The sequence below is a fragment of the Mytilus californianus genome, unplaced genomic scaffold, assembly GCF_021869535.1.
Source record: "Mytilus californianus isolate M0D057914Y unplaced genomic scaffold, xbMytCali1.0.p SCAF_14, whole genome shotgun sequence".
Lineage (NCBI taxonomy): Eukaryota > Metazoa > Mollusca > Bivalvia > Mytilida > Mytilidae > Mytilus > Mytilus californianus.
In genome coordinates, this window is record NW_026262626.1 from 23,712,212 (window position 1) to 23,738,459 (window position 26,248).

Consider the following 26,248-nt stretch of genomic DNA (forward strand, 5'->3'; position numbering starts at 1 on the left):
GGTTTTGCGGGAAAACCACCTTAATGTCGCTGCGTGCAACACTCATTGCTCACTATTTCAACATTCCGTTCTATTTAACAGGGCAGCAGAAAATAAATTTACTTATACCTATTATCTTGGATGTAGAAACTAGGTGGCGCCAGTCATCATTAATTATTTCTTTTAACCTAACAGAGGGATGTTTACAAACTTAAATAAAAGATTTAAAAGTAGATATTAATAATTGACCCAATATAAGAGTTTTGACGACCATTCAGTCCAGTAGATGAAAACTGCTAAATATACTGTTTCAAAAACACGCCGTGGATCTAGGTCAGCACAACAGAACAAAGTAAAGTAATTAACATTTGTAAACAACGAACTATAAAGTATATTTATAAACAGCTTTAGCTTAAATGAAATAACTATTAATAGACTAGTACTTGGAATTTTGTGCGCAAACCACTTCTCAAAACCATATATAATCGATTACTTAATTTTTCGTACAATAAAGTTTTTCACTTTTGTCTATTTCCTAAATTAGATTGTTATCTAAAAGAAGAACTCTCATTGGACGATCGTTTATCTTTCTAAACCAAAGGAATCTAATAAAACAACACCAGCCATCCTGGCAATATTGAGGGTTCATAAATTCATTTATTCTCAACATAAATGCCTATATTGTTTACCGTAGTAGATCTGCTTGTCGGTATATCAACACTTGGTACGATAATCAAATTTATTCAAATAAATTATCATGAAGATTTAATAAAACATAAAGATTGATAAAACCAAACTCCGTTTTGACATTACTTGTGTCTGTGTCTTGCAAGAGTTACCGGACTTTTACTGTCAGATTTAAGGAATTGATATAAAAGAAGCTCCCTTTTTATTTCATAAATTTTCTGGGTTGTCCTTCAGGAGTTACAGTAATTTACCCGTCAGATTTAAGGCAATTTAAATTAATCACACACTAACTATAATGTCCCTGAATTTATATTCATAAAACTAAATTTTATTGTTGAGATTGATAAAATGAAGCTCCACTTTATATCGTAATGTTCTAATTTGTCTCTCTTTAACTTCAGATTTATTTTAGAGTAGTTATTTCACCTTAACATGCATGAGTATTAATTATTGAAATTGGTAAAAATAATCATTTAATTTGAAACTTTTCCAATTTGTCATTCCAGAGCATCTTTCCGATCCGGATGGATTAAAAAAGTTTTACATTTGATTTTGTCAAATTTTATGGACTTTCCCATTTGAATTTTCCGTGCAATTTAGTATTTTTGTTATATTTCTTTCCATATCTATTTATATACATGAACTTCTAAAACATTTATCCTGGGATCCTGACTCACTGCTCGACAGTAGAACCAGGTGGAATACAACTACATGTGTGTTTGTTTATTGGATGTTTGAACGATGCATTGGGATAGCATCGATTCCTGACAAATGGCGGTAAATATTTAAATAGACACGAATTAGTTCAAAATGCATCCAAACCTTTTTTTAAGTTACTATAATTTCCATTGCATTCGATAGTTAATGTACTATCCAATATATATATATATTTTGTTTATAAAACATACACATGCGCAGTAATTCAGTCATATCTGCTCTGAAAAATGGTTACGTGGATTATATTGCGTCTGGACTCACTGAAACGAAAAGAAGGTGGGCAGATGCTAGAATGTTCTATTCGTTCGGATCTCTACGGAAGTTTTTATTGATATATAAGAAAGGACACGAAACAATCACAGTGTAACACGTCAGCATTGGTATAAGTTGAACAGTATATAACACAAGGCAAAATACATACTCCTACGATACTTGATTAAACGGATCGTTACTTTTTTCAAGGTAAGACTTGCAATTTACCAAATTTAACGTCTATCACTTGTAGAAGTTAATGTTTGCCAACACATATTAATTATTTGTTTACTTCGTGGCTATCTTTACGCCCTGCATTTTGGCCTGTATGTACATATTCCTATGGGAGACAGACGCAATCTAATATGTCCACATTTTTTTTTTGCTGTTATTGTTGTTTGGTCTGTCACATATTAGACCTATTGACAAGTCTGGTATGGTCAAGGTAACCTGATCGCTGGTCTGATCTGGTCTAGATGACCTGTCCACAGATCTGGTCTGGTTAAGCTGATCTGTCCACAGGTCTGGTCTGGTCAAGTTGACATGTTCTCAGTTTTGGTCTGGTCAAGTTGACCTGTCCATCAGATCAGGTCTGCTTCTTCAGACCTGTCCTTGGGTCTGGTATGCAGCAGTCCAAAATGAATAGACTAAGGTCGGGTCTGATAAAGATGAAGTTAACTTTCATGTCTGCCAAATCTTTTTAGAATTATTTTAGAGAGCAGCCATAAGGACTACTCTAAGTTAACTTTTGTACAGGTAAGTACTTCACCCACCTGTAACTTTCATCAGCATGAACCATCACAGTGTATGTTTGATACATTTTTTGCTATTCTTGTACAAACAGAACAGAACAAACCTTGTAGATAACTAAATGTTTTAATTAAATTCTAAAAATTAAGTTTTTGTTTCAACATTAATTTATAATATAATTGAATTTAAATATGTGTATGTGTCACAATCTAAAATATATTTAGTCTACACATTCGACGATCAAGATTGTCGATAACGAATACTTTTCAAAGATAATGTAAGTCCATTTTTTTCTGTAAAGGAAATGATGGAAATATTTAGTAACAGTAATGGTACCGATTTTTCTGCACCAGATGCACATTTCGACAATTAAGTATAATGTTTAATATTGATACAATTGTTAAACAAAGTTTCTCCTTTTTCAGACATTTGTTTATTAATCATTTAAGGCACAGGAGCGGAAGCTAGTGTGTAAGCACATACACTTTATATGGCCAAAAATAAGTATTTAAATGTAGCGTACAGAGGGTCAAGTTACAAATTTAGTTTAATATTTTTCCCTGGTAGCGTGATCAAAAGCTACAATTGTCGGTAACACAGTATAACCATTGGTAGCATGGCCTAAAGGCACTGATTTTATGATATTTAATAAGAGACAAGAATTGTTTAAATCTTGCAATTAGCAACATGTTTTAATATACATTAACAACATAAAAACCCACCAGAGCATTAAGAATAACTATGAACCCCTTTTGTACTATTTGGTTAAATGTAAACATTAGCGTAAAATCAACGTGCGGACGTAATTAAATATTTGGGTCAAAGTCAAAGATCAGAAATATAAATAAATACAGGGGTAAACGTACACAGGTAATTGTATTAATCCTGGTAGTGGTTTGTAAAGATTGCGCTGGTAACACTCTGGTATGTTTTACAACAGGACTAGTAAGATCAAAATCCGTGGTAGCGGGTCACAATCTTTCTTTTGCAGACGATCCGAGGGTTTAAATACGGGACGTTTCATTGGTTAACGGTCCCCATCCATGATAACGGGATTATCACGCCATACTCATATGTATACTGTGGCAGGAAACCAATTACGATTATGGCGGTTTCTTGTATTTTGACCTTGTACGTTGGAAAAGGAGGGACAAGGGCTTAATGAAATGCTACAATGTTTAAGTCCAGATTACAGATTGTGAGAACAAGTGACAAGCAAGGGGTGATGAACTAAAGTATGTCTTGGGGCATCGGTTTGTCTGACATCGGGAAAACAATTAGACGAACATATGCCTATCATTCCCAAAATATACAATAACAACCAATGAATACAATATAAAGTAAAACGGAACGCGGTACCTGCAATAGAAATAGTGTTCGTATAGTTCATTCACTCGACACACACGCGATATTGATATCACAATGGCAACGAACGTGTAAAAAACAACAAGTAAAAGGGGATTGAGTAATGATACAAACCTACCTAACACTTAACCTCATCATTATCCCTAACGTTTCATAAGTACATGTTTCTGATTATTAACTGCCAAGTATGCAATCTCTACCCCCTGACTCTGTGAGACATGTAGTATTTATGGTATTTTAGACGTTTGGCTGTGTTGGTTGTTAATATACTCATACACTCAATAAGAAAATATTTTTTTTTATTAATATTCAAAGAAATATTAAACAATTATGTCATGTAGTCCTTTGTTGATTTGTGTATATCATGATTGTAGTTTTGTTTAGTTTTATCTATTATCTATTCTAACATCGGACATGAACTTCTTTGAACTGAGTTTTACTATGCGTTTTGATGTGTGTTTGTTTTTTCCATATAAGCAAGAGTTACAGAGGGAGATTGAGATATCACAACACATGTTTAACCCCTCTATCCTTCGTTAGTTTTGTGTTTGTTTTAAATATTGGTTCATTTGAATGTTTCGGAGTTTAGTGTGGCGTCCGTTTGACTGAACTAGTATGCATTATTGCTTAGGGGGCCAGCTTAAGCCTGACTCCGGGGGAGTGATTTTCAAGCTGCGTAGGCTGTTTTCTGCTCTTTGGTCGAGTAGTTGTCTCTTTGACACATCACCTTTTCAATTCTCTATTCTGTCAAAGTGATTTATGTATAAGAACAAGCAAAGCTTTGGTCAACAATTGGTAAAACTTCAAATAAGTTTTGTTTTATATTTATACAATTATGAGTGTATCAACAGCCAAATATCAGCACATGACATGAATTATGACATGAACTATCATTGATATAATCATTGTTATAAATTAACTGTAAATACAACTTTAAATTTTACGAAGTACTAAGAATTTTGTACCCAATGAACTGATTACTAATACTTTAGTTGTATTCAGCAAAACCTTTTGTAATTATAAGTCCTCAATGCTCTTCAACTTCGTATTCTATTTGGCCTTTTTTACTTTTTCATCCAACAACACTGATGAGTTTTTTTGTAGAGGAAACGCGCGTCTGGCGTATAAAATGTTAAGCCTGGTATCTATAATGAGTTTATTTACGTCCATTTGGTCGATGCCATACTAGATAATATATCCTCCCCAACGGTATTATCAGCCCACTAGGTCAGCACTTTTGTGTTGACATGAATTGTAATTGATATGGTCATAATTGTAAATTAACTGTTTACAAAACTTTGAATTTCTATGAAAAATATAGGATCTTCTACCCCATAGATAACCTGTATTTATTATTATTTTTTGGTTCTCAATTATCTTCAAATTTTTACTTTAATTGGCCTATAAACTTTTTATCCGAGCGTCATTGATGAGTTTTTTGTAGACGAAACGCGCGCCTAGCGTACAAAATTTTAAGCCCAGTAGTCAGCACTTCTGTGTTGACATGAATTAACATTGATATGGTAATAATTATAAATCAACTGTTTATAAACATGATAAAACTTGGATTTTTTCGAAATACTAAGGCGTTTCAAATTTAAAGCCTGGTATCTTTGATGAGTTTATAATCCATCATGTTGTTATACATACAAAAATTAGACAACATCGTTATATCGATATAAAAAAAAATACATTGATTAAAAGAATACTTATTATTGTAAATTGATAAGTTGTAGAAAGACAAAATAAAATGGATTATCTTAACAGAATAACCATACAGTATATACAAGGTTACTTGAAATATATTTCAAACTGGTTTTTATTTGAATTGGAAGCTAACAAATCACCTTGAAGTTTTTGATTAAACAGCTGAATCTTTAAATACGATTCTCATTTTGTTGCTAGATATATAGTCAAAATCTTTCACATAACTACAGTTCCTTACAAAAAACAACTATATCATAACAAATTCTGTCTGAAGTTCACACAAATCAAATGTTTGAATTAACTACTTTTTTCAAATTATGCGAACTATTTGCTCAGGCAAATGAAATAAGTTTAGTAAAAAATGATTTAGTCTTATTTATGATTTCAATTCTTTTGTTATGCATTGACTGCACTTGCGGGTGATGAAGGAAAAATATATATTTGTTGCTACGCTATTGCTATATACTTTTTAAAGTTTTTAAGACTTCTTCATGTTACAAATCCCCAAGTGAAAAATGGGATTTAGAAATACTGTCACGTCGTTTCCTTCCAACCGTCAGTAAAACACCTAGCCAAATTTTGGCGTCTGTTTGGCTGTGCAGGATATTTAAATTTTGCAGGTAGGTTAATGCTGTTCAACAGTAAATCGGCTATTTATTCATAAAAAAATCATTAAAATTTGAAATTATTTTGAATTTTAGTCAAGAAACTTTCATACCCAGAACTAATTTTGATCATCCCTTATATCATCCAAACTTTTAATTTCTTGTGGTATAGTAAGATAACTATCATTGAGATAACGAACGGCAATAAGTCTTTCTAAAACAAATGATTCTTCTGATAAAAAAGAACACATTTAACCAGCACTAGTTCATGGAAGTATGAAGCCCCTTCTATCAAACTCATGTTTCATGAGAAATATTAATCTGCTCAGCCCTGATAAAGTTTTTTTTTTCAATGTTTTTTAAAAAGAAAAACATTTTTATATAGTTCACTGAAATTAGTATGGATCAGAAAATTGTCAAATGCGTAAATGGATCTTTTTAGAAACAATATCGGCTTTAAGCTAGAATTTCTAGAGCTATGTTCATTTGTTGAACATGCATCATTCAGTCATTACAGTCTCTTCAGTATAAAACATAGTAAATCAATAAATTTGAAAACATGTCCATGCATTGGTCCAGGATTAAAACCAGAAAAATTTATATAATACAAGGTCATGTAGGTAAATAAGAACTTATTTTCTATTGTTATAGAAAAAAAAATTAAAATAAGAGATTTCTTAATAGAGATGAAACTATTTATTTTATTCAATAAAGTTGTATGCATGGGAAAGCCTTTACTTCTTGTATCATTTGACTATTAAATACAGAATGTCTCATTATGTCTATTTCAAAAGTTTCATAAAAACTTATGATAATTTTTCATTCATTTCAAATAGTTTTCTCAAACTTAATATCAAAAGCATTGTATATGTCACATTAAACTGATAATCATTCTCACAATACATACAATACTTTTTTGTGGTTTTCCATGATCCATAATAAATGTAGACATATATCATCCTGCTGATTTTCATATGTTAATGTTGTACAGCTAAATTCTTTATTCCTTAATTTGTCTTTTAATTCACATGTAACATTCAAAGAATATTCCTATATACATGTAATATATCGTGAATAACAATATATACCAATAAGCACATACAGTTACCAGCCTGCCAAATATGATGTTTGAATTATATTTCTCACTCATTTCACTGTGTATGTATAGATCCAAAATTATCTTAATAACTGGCATATGATCAATAATGATGTGAACATTCCCTTTTATGTGTTGATCTTACAAGATAGAAATGTACAGTCATTTCCTCTGATTTAATACATTCATTTCTTTGTCTTCAATGTTCCAGAGTTAGCTTGAACAGTCATGAAATTCGTCCTTTTGTTGTCATACTGAAAATTGCTTCATTCTAAAAGTCACATAAGACAAGGCATGGGTTATTTCATATTCAGCACTGTTATAGTTTTGTTATATATGTCCTGAAGCTTTCATCTTTAAAACATTCATTTCACTTTCTTTTCATGCATAGATCTAAAACTATCTCAATATATTGTAATAAATTGTCTGACAATTTCCTTGTGTGTGTTGATCTTCAAAGGATACAAGTGGTTACTCTTTTTCTCTGATTACTTTTTTCCAGTGTGAGTTTATAAAAACTTTTATGACACCATTGCCTCCAAGTCATCTTAATACATGTACTGAAAAAAATTATGTAAACATTTAGTGGCATTTTAAAGTTATTGGTATTCATGTTATGATACAATTAGAAAACTTCAGTTAAAATTGTGTGTTCCTAAATCATTATGGAATTAAAAGTAAACTTGAAAAAGTTCTACATTGATTTAAAATGAACTTTTAATTTATGAGTTTTCTGTAAAAGTACAATTAATTTTTTTAACTACAGCTCACTTTAACTGATATTTACCCATCACAATGCTTTACCATTTTGTTATTAATTAATATGACTTTATCAATATTGAGTGGATGTAACTCAATACATCAGAAAAGTTATATATACACCTAACATATGAGGGTCTGGATGGTGTTTACAGAATAGATAATAATCCTTATGAGCAAAAAGTGCAGAATAAAGGGTTAAAAAATTAAAGAATAAAAAAAGATCCAATAATAAAAAAGAATAATGTGGTGTTAAAATACAGAGAATAGAGAATAATAGGCAAAATAGATGAAGAATAGAGAAAATGGTATAAAAAAAAAAAATAAAGAACTGAAGGACCCCCAGCAAGACTCATACATTATAATATTAATACTTGCATTGTGTAGACCTTTTGTTTGATATTATAGAAACTACATGTCTTTAGGCATTAACATGTCAATTTAATAAGTGCATGGTGTAAATAAATCTGCAAAAGAAGTTACAATAATTACTGAAAGGTTTCAAACTAAATTTTATACACCATATTGTAATTAAACATGAATAAGATTGATGTAAATTGTTTTAAAAGATGCTTGTCAAAATGTGAAAAGATCTACACAAAGAAACATAGACTTCAGATACAAATTTTTAAAGTGAATCAATATTACAAATAAACATTTTATATAATCTAATGACTATAAACATAAAAAAAGAACAAATGAATAAAGACAAAATTTAAATGTACACGAAAAGGGATGATTTAAAATGATAGTATGATGACTATCAGATTTAAAACCATAAATGAAAAGTTGTTTTCACTTATGGCCATGATAATAAATAATAGTTCTAACATATCTTAACATCGCATGTGCCTGCCTCAGCAATTTGATTAAATGCTGGCAAGCCATTAGTATGATTGCATGCACAGTTTTTGGTTTTGTAATATATTATACATTGGAATAAACACCTAGTAAAGAAATGATTTTGCATGTGCAACCAGGGAAATCTGAAGATTCATGCTCAAATATACCTAATAGATCTTTGAAAAAATGTTTAAGTGTTTGCCTCCAACATAAAAATTAAGGGGAGAGGGGGAAAAGGGGGGATGTGGTGGGGGTGCTGGCGGGCATGGTTCCCGGACTTTTAACAAATTCCACTCCTTATGTAACATTGTTGATGGCCATTAAGGACCCCTATTTAAAAATATTGGACCCGCATCTGTGCATTGCAGGTCAGTCTGCAAAATGTCGACATAAAGTTCCTTAGTCAATAGTCAATGAAGATATGATTGTTTATAAGCGAGGACAATAGTGTTTACTTGCATAAATTATTCATAGGAAGTTTCTCTATACAGACTGCATGCACTCGTCATGTTGACAGCTAAACATGTAACAAATAACCCCGTTTTTAAGTAAACAATGCGGCTTTCTCTACATTAATTCATACTCAATCGAGACTTAATCATCAATGAAATAAATATAGACGATCCTCGACAGTAGAAGGCTTAAATAATTTAAAACAAACTTACCTCAAAATATAAGCTACATACTTCAATATTAACGTGTTTTTGTTGGACTGTTGACACTGACTTCTATCATAACAAGGTGCCCGATCAGCTGTTCGTGACAAGCTCAAACTTGACGTCGACGATACGTTCTAGCCTATCATGTGTCGAATAGTTTAGAAAATGACGTCAGATTTAGATTGCGATGCAATCATCAAAAATGAGTGCCTAATTTTTTGAAAGTGCATTAACCTGCCTGCGGATCGCACCCACGTCTGATCAGAATGGGGATGTTAAATTCGGTGCCTTGTGTAAAGAGAGTGTCAAGTTCTCTGCACGTTAAGAAGTCTTGTAACAACTATTTCAGGGGTCCGTAGATGGCGCCTGTGGCATGTCAAAACTTCTGTTCCTATCCAATATGCCATAACTTTTCAGAGTTTTTGTACAGTTTTTTGGTAAGGGGGAAGGGTTGAAAATTGAATCAGTAGGTTAAAGGGTAAATGTGACCTACCGAATTAGACTTATCACCGGGGATTTACTAACATGAGCAACACGACGGGTGCCACATGTGGAGCAGGATATTCTTACCCTTCCTGAGATCCTGAGATCATCCCCAGTTTTGGTGGGGTTCATGTTGCTCAGTCTTTAGTTTTCTATGTTGTGTTTTTTGTACTGTTGTTTGTCTTTTTCTTTTTCAGCCATGGTATTTTCAGTTTATTTTTTACTTATGATGTTTGAATGTCCCTATGGTATCTTTCGCCTCTCTTTTGTAAATATCAAGAAAAAAATGTCCAGATAAGAATTTTGACCTTAGCACTTTTACTTCACAACCTTTATGACCTGGTTGAATTGAATACCAGTTGTAAATAATCAGACAAAAAATTTTGCCACTCTTACGTCCATTGTTAACACAATTTATTTTTTAAACAAGAATTTATATACTTTTGTAATGGAAAAAAAGTAAAATTAGTAGCCGTTTTTTGTTTGTTGAGTAAATATTTATAATGGCTGAGAATGGAACCTTATCTTCAAAGGGTATTTTTTCGCGTATATGACGTTTTTATTAGAAGGAGATAGCATGTCAACATATTTAAACAAAAGGGAGGAAGGCGGAATGTTTGTCTGGAAGTTTCTTAACATGCACAATACATAGATCAGTAATATGGATTTTGTAACATTCCAACCTTTTAAAGAAATGTGTTCGGTTCTGTTAAAACAATTTGACACTCACTCCCTTTTTTACAGAATTATCAGTTAAAAAATCAAGGATGCACATACTAATATTTAATTTCTGTTGAAAATATAACAGATTCAGCCATATCAATGTTGAAATAAATATAACTGTAACAGTAAAGAGGATATAAGGTAAACATTAAATGGTCAATCGGCGATCGAATCCGGCCCAGGAATTTCATCAATATACTGTTAACTGGCTTAGAATGTTGCATAGTTTTTCCATTTGATAATTTTGAACGTGATGTTGTCAAGTTATGTAACTAACAGGGCTCAAATCTTCATTCATACACAACAGAACGTATAATTACACGTTAGTTTAACCTGAGAAATTTATAAAAACATGCGGCGAAAACTTTATTTGTCTAATGGTATAAAATAGCTTTACAAATTTTTAAAAAGTGTATTAATAAAGTTTGGTGTAGAAAGGTCACTTTACAAATAATGTCACCTAATAAGCAAATGAAATAAAACAACCGACTCTGAAATTGGACTAATCAATTTTATTAATTATGAATTGATGAAATTAATTATAATTATTCATTCGTGACTTTTTAAAAATAGTTATCTTCTCCGAACAAATTATGATTTAAAATGTTTCATACAACACATTTTGGCGTTCATACAAATTATCGAACGACACAGCTGTCGATCGTAACAGTTAGTGACGTTTGTCCTGATAACAACATGAACAATGGGAGTACAAAGAAGAAAAGTTAACATAAAACATTTACGATATAAATGAATATAAGGCAGGTAACAACAAAATACGCGGTAAACTGGACCTATAGTTCATTATTTTACATTTAATGCATTCATTTATGCATTAATACTGTTTTAAAAATTCAAATGCTTTTTTTTTTATTTCCGTTTCAATATCTTTTGTCATGAAATCTATATATATGTAGTTTCTTATTTCCTCTGGTGAGAAACTTTTTCTTATTAAAAGGGTATCATACGTAATCAGAAACTTTGACTAAAGAAAGCGTTTATGTATACATTAAAAAGTGCGTGTGTGTCAGTTTACTATACAAATTGTTGATATTCATTGAATTTCTATGGGACATTTATTGAAATAGTTTCGAACCATTAAACACAAAACTTACACCCCCGATAATTATACATGTATATTGTAATAGGAATTATAGCATTATATTTCATTTGAAAATAAAGTCGACAGTTTAGAAATAAATCAATTTATCAGGCATTCAGCTAAATATAATAATAGTAAAACAAATAACAGGTATACAAATAATGTTTTGCTTTATGTATAGAGTATACAATCAAGTCTTCTGATATCATGGGTTTCATCCCGAAACGCAATGTTAAAACTACTGTTTTCCTTACATTTCATTTCTGAGTTCTTCTGTATCTGTATTATATATTTGTGTACTCCTGTTGCACATTTAATGCGACTGTGCGTTTTTCTAAATAAGATTACAAAGGTTACAACAACAAAAAACACCCTTCATGGTACCCATTTAAATGTGATGTCTATTAAAAAAAAACGGTTAGGAATAAAAATAACATGAAAGTTAAGCATGAATGTTTAATTACAGGATAACAACAGTTGTCTGAAAATATAAAATTATACTTCGAAAAAGGACTTGATTGCATTGGGCTATAGTAAAATGAATATGCCTGTGGTCATATAATAATTAAGTCCCCGTAAGACTATCATCAAATGACATATATAAACAAGAAGCTTTTGAACCTTCTTTATCAAGAAATTTATGATAGAAAAACATAACCTTGTATATCATATCAACTTGGAGATAAATGATTCAAATACAGGGGTTGTCGGAATCCTGACAGTTTATTCAACAATTGTTATAAACATCTCCCAATCCAAAATAAAAGAAAACTAGTCGGTGCCTTCTGCTACAGTTGTTGATAGATAAATTTGTATTTCAATTCTAAGTAAGGTACATTTAAATTACTTCTACCTGCAGTTTACTGGCGTGAACGATTCTCATGTACAGGTAATCGGTAAACCGGTGAAGAGATGAGTACAAATTTAATGTGAAAAAGTGGTCATTCGACGAAACTAATTGTACAGTACGCGACGTTTTGGTGTACATGTGAACAAGATCTAAATCATTTAACCCTAGAATGCATATGTTATGTGCATTGCAACTCAACTAAGCCAATCTATCAGTAAACTACAAATAAAGAAATCAACTATATGTTCACAATTTTATTACAATTGATACTTCTTTACTTAATGATAACAAAGCTTTGATGTCAAAGTATTTTAAAATTCTTTGAATGCTTGAAAAAAGTTATTGAAGTGTAAAAAAAACTTTAACCACCGACTGTATCTAATTCTTACCTGTAAACACCATAGATACCATCTTTTGTCGCATGCGATACAAAAATGAAAGAGCATTCGAAACAGACATTTATATGTAGAAACAGTTTCGATCCCACGGTGATTTTTTTACGAAAATTTACATACAAGCTATTTTTCACCTGGTCAATTTAAATATTTAAAAACAATATTAATATACCTTTATGTGCTAAATTTAGAAATAAATGGGGTCGAAATTTTAGACATTTACCTAAAAGATAAACACATGCAGATTTTTGTAAAACAATTTGGAATATCTTATTTACAAAAGTATCCTTTTAATTTTGTATTAATTATTTGGAAATAATTCACATTTATTGAATTTTCATGATTTTTGAAATAACGGCATTTTTTGCTGTATATTTATCTAATTCAAAAAAATTGCATCGGTTATTTTTTCATAAAAATTGGAATAAATAATCTTCAAACAGTATCAAGTCAAATGTCATTTTAAAAAAAGAGGTCCATGTACTCGTTTTAAAGCTAATGATTAAAATCACTCAAAAAATGCATCTTTTCCCTATATGTCGTAGTTTGACGTCGCGAAAAATAACATTTGACGTTAGCAACGTCATTACCTCCCCTGTAACTGTATCGTATGCCCTTAATTTTCACGTTCCGCTATAAAGATGATGTCATCTCACTTAATTATTTAAAGTATGGCGGCTATGTTGAACGCATCTATTCCATCGAAATTGAAATAAAGATGATTTTAGCTACTCAATTGTGAACTATCCATTTCTATGTAGCAATATTCCAGCAGCGCTTGCATATGGAGTATATATCTCCCAGTTGAAACGATATTCCAGATCCAGCAGTTCCTATCATGATTTCCTTGATAGATTGATTGATTGATGGTGTTTAATGCCACCTTCAATACTATTGTGCTATTTCGTTATGGTGAGTTTTTATTGAAGGAGGAAGCCGGATTGACAGGAGAGAACCACTGACCTTTGGTAGGAAAAATGACAATCCTAGTCAATTAAGATTGGAGTCTAGGGCATCTGCTACGTGCGGGATTTGAACTCACAACCTCAATGTTTACAGGATAGTATTACAGTAGTTCGACTACTCAGACCACTCGACCACCGAGGTCCATTCCTTGATAGAGGGTTTCTGTTTAAAAGGAACCTATTGAACCAAGAGTTCCAAGTGGTGAAGTTGAAATCATTCCTTGGACAATTTTACGGATGCCATCACGAGTTGATTGACTGTTATGGAATATCTTTTTCATAGATGACGACGGATATGTTCCAATTCCCGGTTTTTTTTCCCCGAATGTGACCTACCGAATTAGACTTATTACCGGGTTTGTTCTTACATGAGCTACACGACGGGTGCCAGATGTAGAACAGGATATTTTACCCTTTCGGACCACCTGAATGTATTACCAACTATGGTGGGGTTTGTCTTGCTCAGTCATAAGTTTTTTAGTTTGTGTTTTGTGTACTGTTGTTTGTCTTTTCGTCGTTTTTCATTTTTTTTTTACATTGCATTGTCAGTTTGGTTTTGAATATCCTTTTTGTATATTTTGCTTTTATGTAAGGATTTAGGGGTCTTAAAGTTCATTTACATCGATCACTAGCCTGTCAACAATTAGGTTGTGAGTTCGATCCTCACTCATGGCAGGTTTGTTCGATTCCTATCTTGTGACTGCTCAAGGTGATGGTTCTATCCAGGTACTCTGTCTTCCTCCACCAATAACAACTGGGCACCAAGATATAGCCAAGCGTGATGTAAGTGGCGTTAGAAACCATCAATCATCAATCGATCTACTTTATTTACAAAAAAATGTAATTGGAAATTATTTTGTAGATAAAATCTGGAAGGATTGTATACAGTCGATGTTTTCATTTTGCATGTCATTTTATGTATAAAAAGGAGTACTGATACTTCTATTTACAAGCATTTATGAATAAAATAGGCTGTTATTTTTTCCATTTTATATGTACTTATTATTTCAGCTATTTATCTTGGGGTTCAGAATAGAATGTCAATTTATTTGCCTCTTACAACCTCAATGGTATATTAATGTGACAATGAAACTAATTATAAACAATGTTATCCATATAAAGAATATGCAATTTTCCAGACAAAAATTGGAGTCGATTTTTGTGATGAGTGACATTTTATCAGGTATCTGAGATATGCACTGACCTTGAGTAGAAAATTACATGATGTATATACAGCTGTAGTACTCTTTAAGCATTCGGGAATAAACCGGTTACAGAAAATAAAACCCATTACATAGATGACATATTGACCTTGATTTGCCGTTCGATTAAACAACATATCAGGGTTGTTTTTAGAATACTTGAAATTTATACAGGCCAGTTATACAGGAAAAAAAATAATTTAAAAACGATTAAATGGGTATGTAGCCTCAATAGTCATCTTACTTTGTTGTGTCGTCCATCGTACGTTTGGTATAGAATTTCCTCTCTATTTCCACGGAAGATGTTAAAATTATTGATAATCTCAATTTTGTTATAAAAATGTATAAGAAATGTTGAGTAGCCCATTTTCAAATTGAAAAGTCAACAATCCAACAAAACTAACAGGATCATGAATGTAAAACTGTCGACGTTACTTGAGTATATAATAAAGCGATATGCCATGGTTCACCTATTACGAATTAGTCATATATTTGGTTCCATTATAATATATAATTCCTATTATTTTTCATCAATGTACATACAAAATATATTTTTCTATTTTAGGATTATCAATATGACTACAAAAAACCTGATGTCGAGTTTTGTCGGTAAGATAACATTTTATTATTCTTATCTTGGATACAATTCTTTTTATTAGTATTTGTTTGTTTGCATTGAACTAGCTTTTAGTAATTGTAAGTACTCTAAGATCGGTATTGTGTCTTCAGGTTTTTTGTTAGTCGTTTTTGTGTGTTTTGTGTCAATCTGGTGAGTCCAGCTTTTTTTAAGTGATTTTATCTCGTTTGCGACGAAAGTCGCGGAAAAGCGAGACATGGGGATTGCTTTCCGGCGACGTCGAAGGTGATGATGACGACGGCGTCAACAATTGTTAAGTTTTCTGCTTAAGTTTAAGTTAGTTAGATAGGAACTACTTAGTTGTGATAGATCAATGATATTTGTATGAAGTTGCATTGCTATTAGTCCAGTGACTTTGAATTAATTAGCAATTTTCAATGTTAAGTTTTCTGCTAAAGTGAGATTGATAGGAACAACTTGTGATAGATCAATGATATTTTGTATGAAATTGCATTGCTATTAGTACATATTAGTTTGACGACTTTTTTGAGGCACTTCCCCCTAAGCCATGGTCCAGTGACTTTGAACTAGGAAGCCGTTTCAAATGTTAAGTTTTACGCTTAAGGTCTATTTGTGAGAAATCAATGATTTTTTGTATAAGGTTGCATTGCTATCAGTACATATCAATGTGACGCCTATTTTGATGCCCTGACTCCTAGGCTATGGTTCAGTGACTTTTTATTAATAAGCAATAATCAATGTTAAGTTTTCTGCTTAAGTTAGATTGATAGGAACAACTTGTGATAGATCAATTATATTTTGAATAAAGCTGCATTACTATCATTACATATCAGTTTGATTACTAATTTAAGGCTCTGCCCCCGAGGGCATGGTACAGAGACTTTGAATCAGTTAGCATTTTTCTATATTGATTTTTTTGTTTTAAGTTGATTTGATAGGGATTACTTACAATAGACAACAATATTTTCTATAAAGTTACATTGCTGTCTAAACGTCTAAGTTTGTCAACCTTTTCGAGGCCCTACCTACTAGTTGGTCCAGCGACTTTAGATTAATAAGCAATGTTCCTGTCCATCAGATTGTCTTTTTCTGAATTTTATGCCGACATGAGAGACATATCTCTGGCTCAACAGTTTATTATAGTTTGTCCTTATATTCCGTTGTTAAATCACTGTTTAGGTAAGGGGGAAGTTTGAGCGCCCATAAACATGTGTATCACCGCCACATTCTGTATGTGCCTGTCATAAGACAGGGGTGTGTAATTTAGTGATTGTCGTTTATTGCTGTATATCTTATTTGTTTTATGTTTATTGTTTTGTACATAAATCAGGCCGTTAGTTTTCTAATTTGAATTCATGGATGGGCATTTTAAAGCTTGCTCTTCGGTATTGATTTGTTCATTGTTGAAAGCCGTACAGTGAGTTATATTTGCCAACTTCTACGTTATGTAGTCTCTAGTAGAAGTCTGTCTCATTGTCATTCATACCACATCTTCCTATAATTATGTTCATAAAAAGCTTATCAAATATCTTTCATGAAATACTTGTGCGCTGTAAATGAAAAACCTTTTACTATAATTTTGATTTAGTTTTTATTTCATTTTAGTTCTTTTACGTTGTTCTATGTATTTTCTTTTCGCAGTATAACGAAGAAGAAAAAATGGCGATTGTATCTTTTCATAATTATTATTTTAGCTTGTGAATCATATAACTTGTTAAACATGTCAATTTTACGCACCCCTGGTAGAGTTATGTGTATAAATGCAAAAAGGCAACAGTTAAGATTTGAAGAGAATACATTTTATTCTATATCGATCAACATGTCTACCAGTTAATACATATAATCTTATTGGACTAGCTTATAAACAAATGTTATAGATGTGCATAAGACTTGTTTGAATAAAAAAAAAGTTCCATTCATAACGAAAAAGGATAAATTCGGTTATAAGTTAAATAAATGAACATATCAACACATGTTTGTCTCATTTTTGTATTTCATTGTTGCTTCTTCTGCTTAACCCATTGTTACGTTGTTCTCTATATTTATTTCCGCAAACTATTTTTTTTTTCATAATAACATATTTCAACATGTCTATATACATGTTTTGTCTACATGATCATTACAAACGTGTCCTTATAAGTAACGTTATATCGATGGATCAGCCAAATCAAACCTCTTTATTAACAGAAACAGTATGAGCACTCTTAAACTGGGCTTCTTGGTTAATTTTAGATTACCAATTAAATAAAATAGAATTAACTATATAGAAAGTACAACCTAAGTGCGTCGTTCAATAGTATGAAAACATTTGACTTCTCTACCGAATTTACTAGTATTTCTCTTTTTTAACTTAAAAGACAAATTGAAAGAATAAGTCAAAGTTGGTCTAATAAAACAGAAAAATCAACGCAGATACAAGTATCGAGTTTTAGGAAACGATGAATCGTACTTTGTAAAAAATCCTTTCTGAACTGAATCAAAGGAAAAGGTCCACTTTAGTTGACATTATCATCGACTTGTTATTTCATTTTTATGCGTCAGATTTTACGGAGCTTCTCGCGAAAAATCGAAAGAAACTTCTATCAACATCTCACCACGTTCTATATATATAAAAATTTTGTCACAAAAAAAAAAAAAAATGGTGATTGTATTGATTAAACGTTGCCTTATGAACCTGAAAAAAAACATAGAGATGAGTGCTTTTCATGTCTTAACTAACACCTACCAATTGACAATAAGTGTCAGTTAGGAACAACACTTGTCAACAGAAAGAGATAGTTTCTATATCCCAACTGTAAACTTTCCATTACTATTTAGCACCAATCCAGCTGGAGTAAACATTTGTTACAGTTGATAAAATATTCCAAGGCTTCTGCTTTTCCATTATTATTTCCATGTTACTACTTGTAAGAGATCTATTGCATAAATGGTTCCCGAATTGTATTTTCATTTAAGCTAGGTTATTTTTCATCAAACTATTTTACTAAAGTAAATGATTACATCATACTTTTTGCTGTGATCGATTAAATTACGATTACATGTAATCGAAAATGTTGTCTATTACACTTTACTGTCGTTTACTTGAAAAAATGTAATCAATTACAATCGATTACGATTACCCCATTCCTGACAGAAATACCCCTATACTATCAATTTTCTTTTCATTGCAGTGTCATATCATTGTAACATAGGTTTTGATTCAATGTCCGAAAATGTTGTTTTGGACAGGAAGATAATTCAACAAAATGTTCAACATCTATTGAATTTGATTTATTGGTATTTCAACGATTATTTTTTTTCATTCGAGTATAAAATTGCACTCTACTGTCCGACTTGTTCTCATATAAAACAAAATTCATACAAAAGTTTTCTTGTCAAACTTCTTTACTTCACTTCAGAAAGAAGGGCGATGACTTATTGTCCTGTAACTAAATAACCTACACGTAACATGTAAGGTCTTATTTATTCTTGGCTTTCAATCGTGTGGGTATGGGCGTTGCTAATGAAGGTATATTCAACTAAGCGCTTCGGAAACACGACTAATAATATAGTGTTATTTTCATTCAATAAAAGTTTGAATTTCAAATATCCAAAATGAACTTGAAATTCAGGATACTGCAGCAACTAAAAGGGCTGCTATTGGGAATGCTTTTACGCTGACAAAGATGGATGACTTTAAACTAGAATCTCTTACAAACGTGACGATGTCAGCTCCCCATGGTCAATTTACCATTCTCAAATTAAAATATATACTCTTTACCATCCTAGTAAGTAAACATATCAAATTACAAGGACCCCATTAACAGACTAGTACTCCAAACACCAAAAACTGCTCCAGCATGGTTATGTGGAAGAACGAGTGCAATTGACACAACATAAGTTTAACAATCAATATGATCATAAATTGTTCAATGATACTATGTGTCTTTGGCTCAACTTGGATGCAATATATATAATCATGTTCCCAGATCTTTAGATACCACAATATTCATCTGATTTGTAGATTAACCGAGTATGTCCTATTCTCATTTTGACTTTCTAACTGAAATCGTGATGTATATAAAGCCTGTTAGACGCCTATCATTTCGACGTATCGGCTATAGCTCTTTATTTAGTTCTTGCGATGCACCTAGGTTAAGTGGATCAAAGATTTTATCATTGGGTAACAACTGAATAGTCTGTACTGTAGCATTTTACGTTGTTTGTATGTGATTTATTTTATCATTCTGTGTTCATTTAAAATTATCACTTTTTAAAATGATCGCATTTACAAGTTTCAATGATAAAATAATATCGTAAATAAATGGATAGTCATTCATATTGCCGCATTCCTGTTGTGTTATTTCTTTTGGTTTTATTGCCTTCACACCTATATTTGTTCGGGATTTTTGAGGTACATTTTGTAGCATAATTGACGAGGCATATTTTTTGGAAATGCACAAAACAATTTCTCTTGGGTTTTTTTTACCTTCTGCAACAAAAAGAAAAAAAATCTGTATATCGAAAATAATACGATTGCTTTTATATGGTTTACATTTTATATGATGTGATATACATGACTATGCATTTGTCGCACGAAAATAAGTACTCTTCCCTTAATTTTATAAACTTTTTTAAAAAATCTTCTCCTTTGAAACAACAAGACCAGTTTCAACTCAACTTTGGCTGAATGACCCATGAGGTAATAAGTATAAAGTTTGTGTTTTCTTTTATTCATGTCCGTCGAAAGATATCCACAATGGCTAAAAATTAAAGATAAGGGTAAAATTCATATTTGTCTTATATCGTGAAAACTATAATAGATAGAAAAAAATTGACAGTGCGAAACAATGGCAAGCCGTTTTACAACTTATTCTAACTTCAAGATATCTCATATAATATATAAGAAATCTCATATAATAGATTATATATCTTATATAATTTAGTTTTTATAAGATATCTTATAAACTTTATAATTCTCTTATAAACTTTATAAGATATATTATATACTTTATGAGATATCACATATAATTTATGAGATATCTCATATAATTTATAAGATATCTTATAAAGAAAATATATAAGATATCCTTTAAAGAAAATATATTAGATATCTAATAAACTATATAAGATACCTTATAAACTATATGAGATATCTTATAAACTAAATGAGATATCTGATGGAAAATATAAGATATCTCATGAAATATATAAGATATTTCATATAATATGTAGGATATCTCATATAATATATAAGATGTCTTATATAATCTAGTTTATATTAGATATCTTATAAACTTTATAAGATATCTTATATACTTAATAAGATATCTTATATACTTAATCTATAAATTTTATATGATATTTTCTAAAGAATATAAGATATCTTATCAAGTTTAGAAGATATCTTATAGATACTTTTTTTTATATAAAGATATATTACATACTTTATATAAGATATCGTATATAGTTTATAAGATATCTTATATAGTTATATGTTCTTCTCGTATATTTTATGAGGATATGATACTAAACCCCTGACAGGAGGGATTGTTCTTAATTTTCATATGATGAAGATATAATCTTTCAATCAGTTTAATTGAGTTCTGGAGCTTGCATGTCAGTAACTGCTAGTAGTCTTTTGTTAATTTATTTTGATCATTGTTATTTTGCTTAGTTTCTTCTGTTACCTATTCTAACATCGGACTCGGACTTCTTTTGAACTGAGTTTTACTGAGCTTATTGCTGTGTGTTTGTTTATTCCACATTGGCTAGATGTATAGGGGAGGGTTGAGATCTCACAAAACATGTTAAATCCCGCCTCTCCTGTCCGGAACCTCTGTCCTTTGTTTTTTAAATTTTGGTTCCTTTTTTCATGTTTCGCAGTTTAGTGTGACGTCCATTTTCGCTGAACTAGTATACATTATTGTTAAGGAGCCATCATAAGCCCGCCTCCGGGTGCGGGATTTCTCGATGTGGCCTTGAGATGTTTTCTGCTTTTTTGGTCGGGTTGTTGTCTCTTCGACACATTCCCCGATTCCATTCTCAATTTATAAGATATATCATATAATTTATAAGATAAAATATGATATATCTATACACTATATAATATAGTGTTACTAACTTGCTGATTTTGTATTGGTCCGTGTATAGATTCAAGGTCTGCTGTATTGGTCCCGAGGGCCGTAGGACCGAGTGTAAATACCGCTGACCAAGAATCAATGCTGATTTTAGCAAATGAGGGCCAATTTAAACATATTATTTAATATCTTATTAACTTTATAAGCTATCTTATAAACTATATAAAATATCTTATAAACTATATAAAATATCGTATAAACTATATATAAGATATCTTATAAACTATATAAGATATCTTATAAACTATATAAGATATCTTATAAACTATATTAGATATCTTAAAGACTATATGAGATACATGTATCTTATAAAGTTTATATGATACATTGTATCTTGAAGTTAGAATAAATAGTAAAACAGGTTGCCATACAAAATGCTCAGAATGTCAAATCTGCCTACATTTTGTTTGCACAAAATTTTCAGATGATTTCTTAATCAAATAGTTTTACATGTTTTGCCCTTAAATGACGATATTTGGCTTATTTTCGTGTGTTTGTCTATTATCCCAAACATTGTATTACATAGGTTGAAACTGTTAAAGGAAAAATCATCAGCAATACATGATTTACAAAAATGACAAATAACCGAAACAATTTGATGACGTCTAAATGCCTGAAACTACGAGTTTTTTTAACTTATTTTCGTGTATACCATTCAAAGATCTATTCCTTTGTAAATTATCAACCAATTTTAACCAAACTTTGCGTGAATGATCCTGAGCAATTGCAAATGATTCGTAAAAGACTATTGATATTATATGACGATTTTTGATAATGGTCCCTGTTTTTGTGAATTATTTCGAACGTTATAATACATTGGTAGAAACTATTAATTGAAATGATCAGCAATATGAACGACCATTGGATAACTCCATAAACCACGAGATCTTCAGTCCGTTATGAATTGTGTTGATCACTTGCAGATATGATATAGTTTGTAATGGTTTTAGGTTCTATGTTTGTTGCTTTAACAGCTGTGGTGATGTTTTGGAATTTCATCCAATAACAGTAAAAGTTAAAAAACAAATGGGAAACCTTTTGGTTTTGGATATTTAGATCTGGCTATATCCAACAAACAATCAGGCATAATTGCGATACTAAGCAATGATTAATAGTCAGCTTATTTATTCAAAAATATAAAGATTAAGAGAGTTATTTTTTTTATATACACGTCAAGTAATACATGTAGCTAAGTCAGTTCATTACCCCATGCCAATTTCCTTATAATTTTTCAATTGCCTCCGTTGAACTGGAACTTGTATCCTTTCTGATCATTTCATTTGATATAAGGTAAATATACATGTTGAATTATGATATAAAATTGTCTATTTATTGCAGTTTCATTATTTAAATATTGATTAGCCATGTGGCCATATCACCAGCACTAACATCTATTTTCAAAATGCTAAAAAAATCCTTTAAAATTTTTTAAATGACGATTTTGGAGGATTTTTTTATGTTTTTGCCAATTATCTCAAGAACAGATAGATAAAAACAGTATCAGCAAATAGTATCAGTAATTTTTAGGATCTACAAAAACGCTATGTGACTAAAACCATAAGATGACTCATTAAGGAGTTGTGGTCTTTAAATGAAAATTTTATAAAACATCTTCCTGTTTTTGTCACTCATCTCCAGATTGTTAAAATATAGCTAGAAACATTAATAGAAAAGAAAAATCAGCAATACAGGATATACAAAAAAGCCAAATGATCGAAACCATCGGATGAGTCCTTATATGAGTTGTTTCCCTTTAAGCAATAGTTTGACTAATGTTTATAATATGCAAATGATCTTGAAAGAAATATATACGTACATGTAGAAACTATAAATAGCAAAACTGATCAGCAATACAAGAGCTACAAAAATACATTAACGGTTGAAACCGTTTGATAGTTCTGATTTAATGCCCTTTAAGAACAAATTTAGATTAATGTTCGTTTTATTGTATAAATGACAGGTAAAAACTGTGCACTGCAGAAAATACAAGATATACGATAATAAAGTAACTGCAAGCAATAATGCTAAACATTAATATCATGTGGTATATATTTTCCATGTGAGCGATTCATACACTTAGGTGCCTCTTGTTTTAAATCAATCAACTGATTTGGTAATACATTTACAAATGTATAGTTTTTCATTAGTTTTATTTTTTTTTTTTAAATTCCAATCAAAGAACACTCCTTCAACTAATATCAAACTGATTTCCTTGTTTCTTTATCAACGATAACATCTAAAAAGCCACAAATAAACGTGATATTCATAAATTATTGAGCAGGTGCTGGGGTTCCAAAAATTAAAATGTAATATCGCTATTGATGATCAGCGGGATGTAGATGGAAAAGGGGTAGGGGTATGGTTGAAGATGCGTATTTGTTCATATTTGTTTTATTTTTTAAAATACTTTCTACTCTTTTCGTTTTTCTTAACGTTTCAAAGCTGTTAAGGATTTGTAAAAAAAAATCAGGAAGCTCCTACACTAAACACAAAGACATAAATATGATTTTACTCTGTTTTGAAGAATAACATTCAGCCACGAAAGCTGGATACTAACATAGCCCTGCATTAGATTATCATACGCAAAACTGTTATCAATATTCCTGATTAAGGCAACACATATATTGGAAGTTCGTTTGATTTCAACTTTGAAATTTATTATTTTCATGATATTGCTTATATGTCATTGTACTGTATATTCTGGGATATTTTAAGTAATGCACGAATATCTTCTAAATAGTCAAATGAAAGATACGTGTATGCATTCATAAAATGAACTTAAATAATCAAACTTTTTTAAAGGTCTTTTGTATAAATTGATTTTGTTTTATAATTGTAGTCTGGAATAATAAGGGTGGAGCCGGCAAAACCACCCTTACATTTCATCTCAGCACAGAGTATGCCATGAGGAATCCCACAGTAAAAGTTGTCGTGTTTGATATGTGCCCCCAAGCGAACATCTCTTCGGCCTTTCTTTCAAATAAAGACGAAAAAGACGGCGGATTCAGAGGAGATGATGTTGTGAGAGAGATTCCCGCTGAAAAAGTCAAATGTTCTGATATAGATGGAGAAGAAAAGACGTATGACCGAAATGTAAGTGGATACTTGATGGCACAGATCGATAGGACAAGGATTGAGTACGAAAAGTTTCTTGTCCAACCTGCACTTAGAGAGAAACGAAATAAGTTCATAACTGAAAACATATACCTTCTTTGTGGAGACCAGTATTTGGAGGTTATAGCTAAAGGCTTAGAAAGCGAGAGGCATATTGTAAGACCAAATTATCCAGATGGGCAATGGAAAAAAATCACTTCTTATATGCAGAAATTTAGAGATGAACTTGTTCAAAACGATCCCAACAATAAATACGTGTTCTTCATAGACACAAACCCAAGTTTCGCAATATACACCGAACTAGCCATTACGGCAGGAACACGACTTATCGTTCCTATTATGTCAGATGATTTTTCCTTATCCGCCGTGAAATCCATATTTTACCTGTTGTACGGAGTACAAATTGATAACAAAAGAGATGATAGATATAGTACATGGAAAGTCTACGAGTTTTGGTCCCGAGCAAAATCGGAACATCTCAAAGTTCCAGAGATAAACCTTGTAGTTAACAACAAGATCATACCGTATGCTAACAGAAGTGCAACAGCGGTAAGTGCTAAGCAACAGGAAATACAGAAGTATTTAGATAGAGTGAGAAGTGAGAGGCCAGACATATTTGCCAAGAATAATACTGCTGAACCTATGGATACCTCTGATACAAGTATGCAGTCAAACGTATCTATTTATGAACTTAAAGATTTTCATTCGATGGCAGTAACATCTCTACACTTAGGATGCCCGCTTTCAAGGCTTCCTAAAACGATCAAAATGGATGGTTTTGATATACCAAAACCTGTTCAGTATAGAGATGTCTATTTACCAGGTTTAATTACCATCGTAGAAAAACTTGAAAGACTTACATCAGAAAATATGTGAACGACTTTGACAGAACCGGATCACATTTGATGCCGTGTGTACAATCGTATTGTTAGCAATTTGATAACATTTTTTTATAATATTATAATATCGTATTTGTGGAATACGTTTAGCGGCTTTCAGTTAGTTTTGTTAGTATCAATAAAAATATAATTTGTTATGATTCTATAAATTTCATTTATAGCACTGAGTCTTGTGATTTCTCAATTAATTCAATCTACAAGCAATGTCACTTCTTCTTGTATATGAATACACATAAAGGCTATGTTTCACCTAGGCGAATACCCAATAACATTTAAAACACTTAAAACCGAAATGTTTTCACAGAACACAAAGTCATATATTATATATATATGCAAACAAAATTGCACAAATTATAATTTGTGTTTTAACTTTTTACAA

At 31.3% G+C, this 26,248-nt stretch overlaps 1 protein-coding gene across 2 annotated transcripts; it reads left to right on the forward strand.

Annotated features, from left to right (window-relative positions):
- The first annotated feature begins 1,357 nt into the window (after nt 1-1,357).
- Nucleotides 1,358-26,004, forward strand: LOC127724436 (uncharacterized). 2 transcript variants are annotated; one of them, XM_052231400.1, is made up of 3 exons: nt 1,358-1,443; nt 15,705-15,748; nt 24,696-26,004. In XM_052231400.1, the coding sequence occupies exons 1-3, from the start codon at nt 1,397-1,399 to the stop codon at nt 25,844-25,846; spliced, it is 1,242 nt and encodes a 413-aa protein (XP_052087360.1). In that variant the 5' UTR covers nt 1,358-1,396; the 3' UTR covers nt 25,847-26,004. The 2 variants fall into 2 exon arrangements, with proteins under 2 accessions (XP_052087360.1, XP_052087361.1); XM_052231401.1 differs by lacking the exon at nt 1,358-1,443 and adding an exon at nt 1,605-1,845.
- Nucleotides 26,005-26,248: the final 244 nt, after the last annotated feature.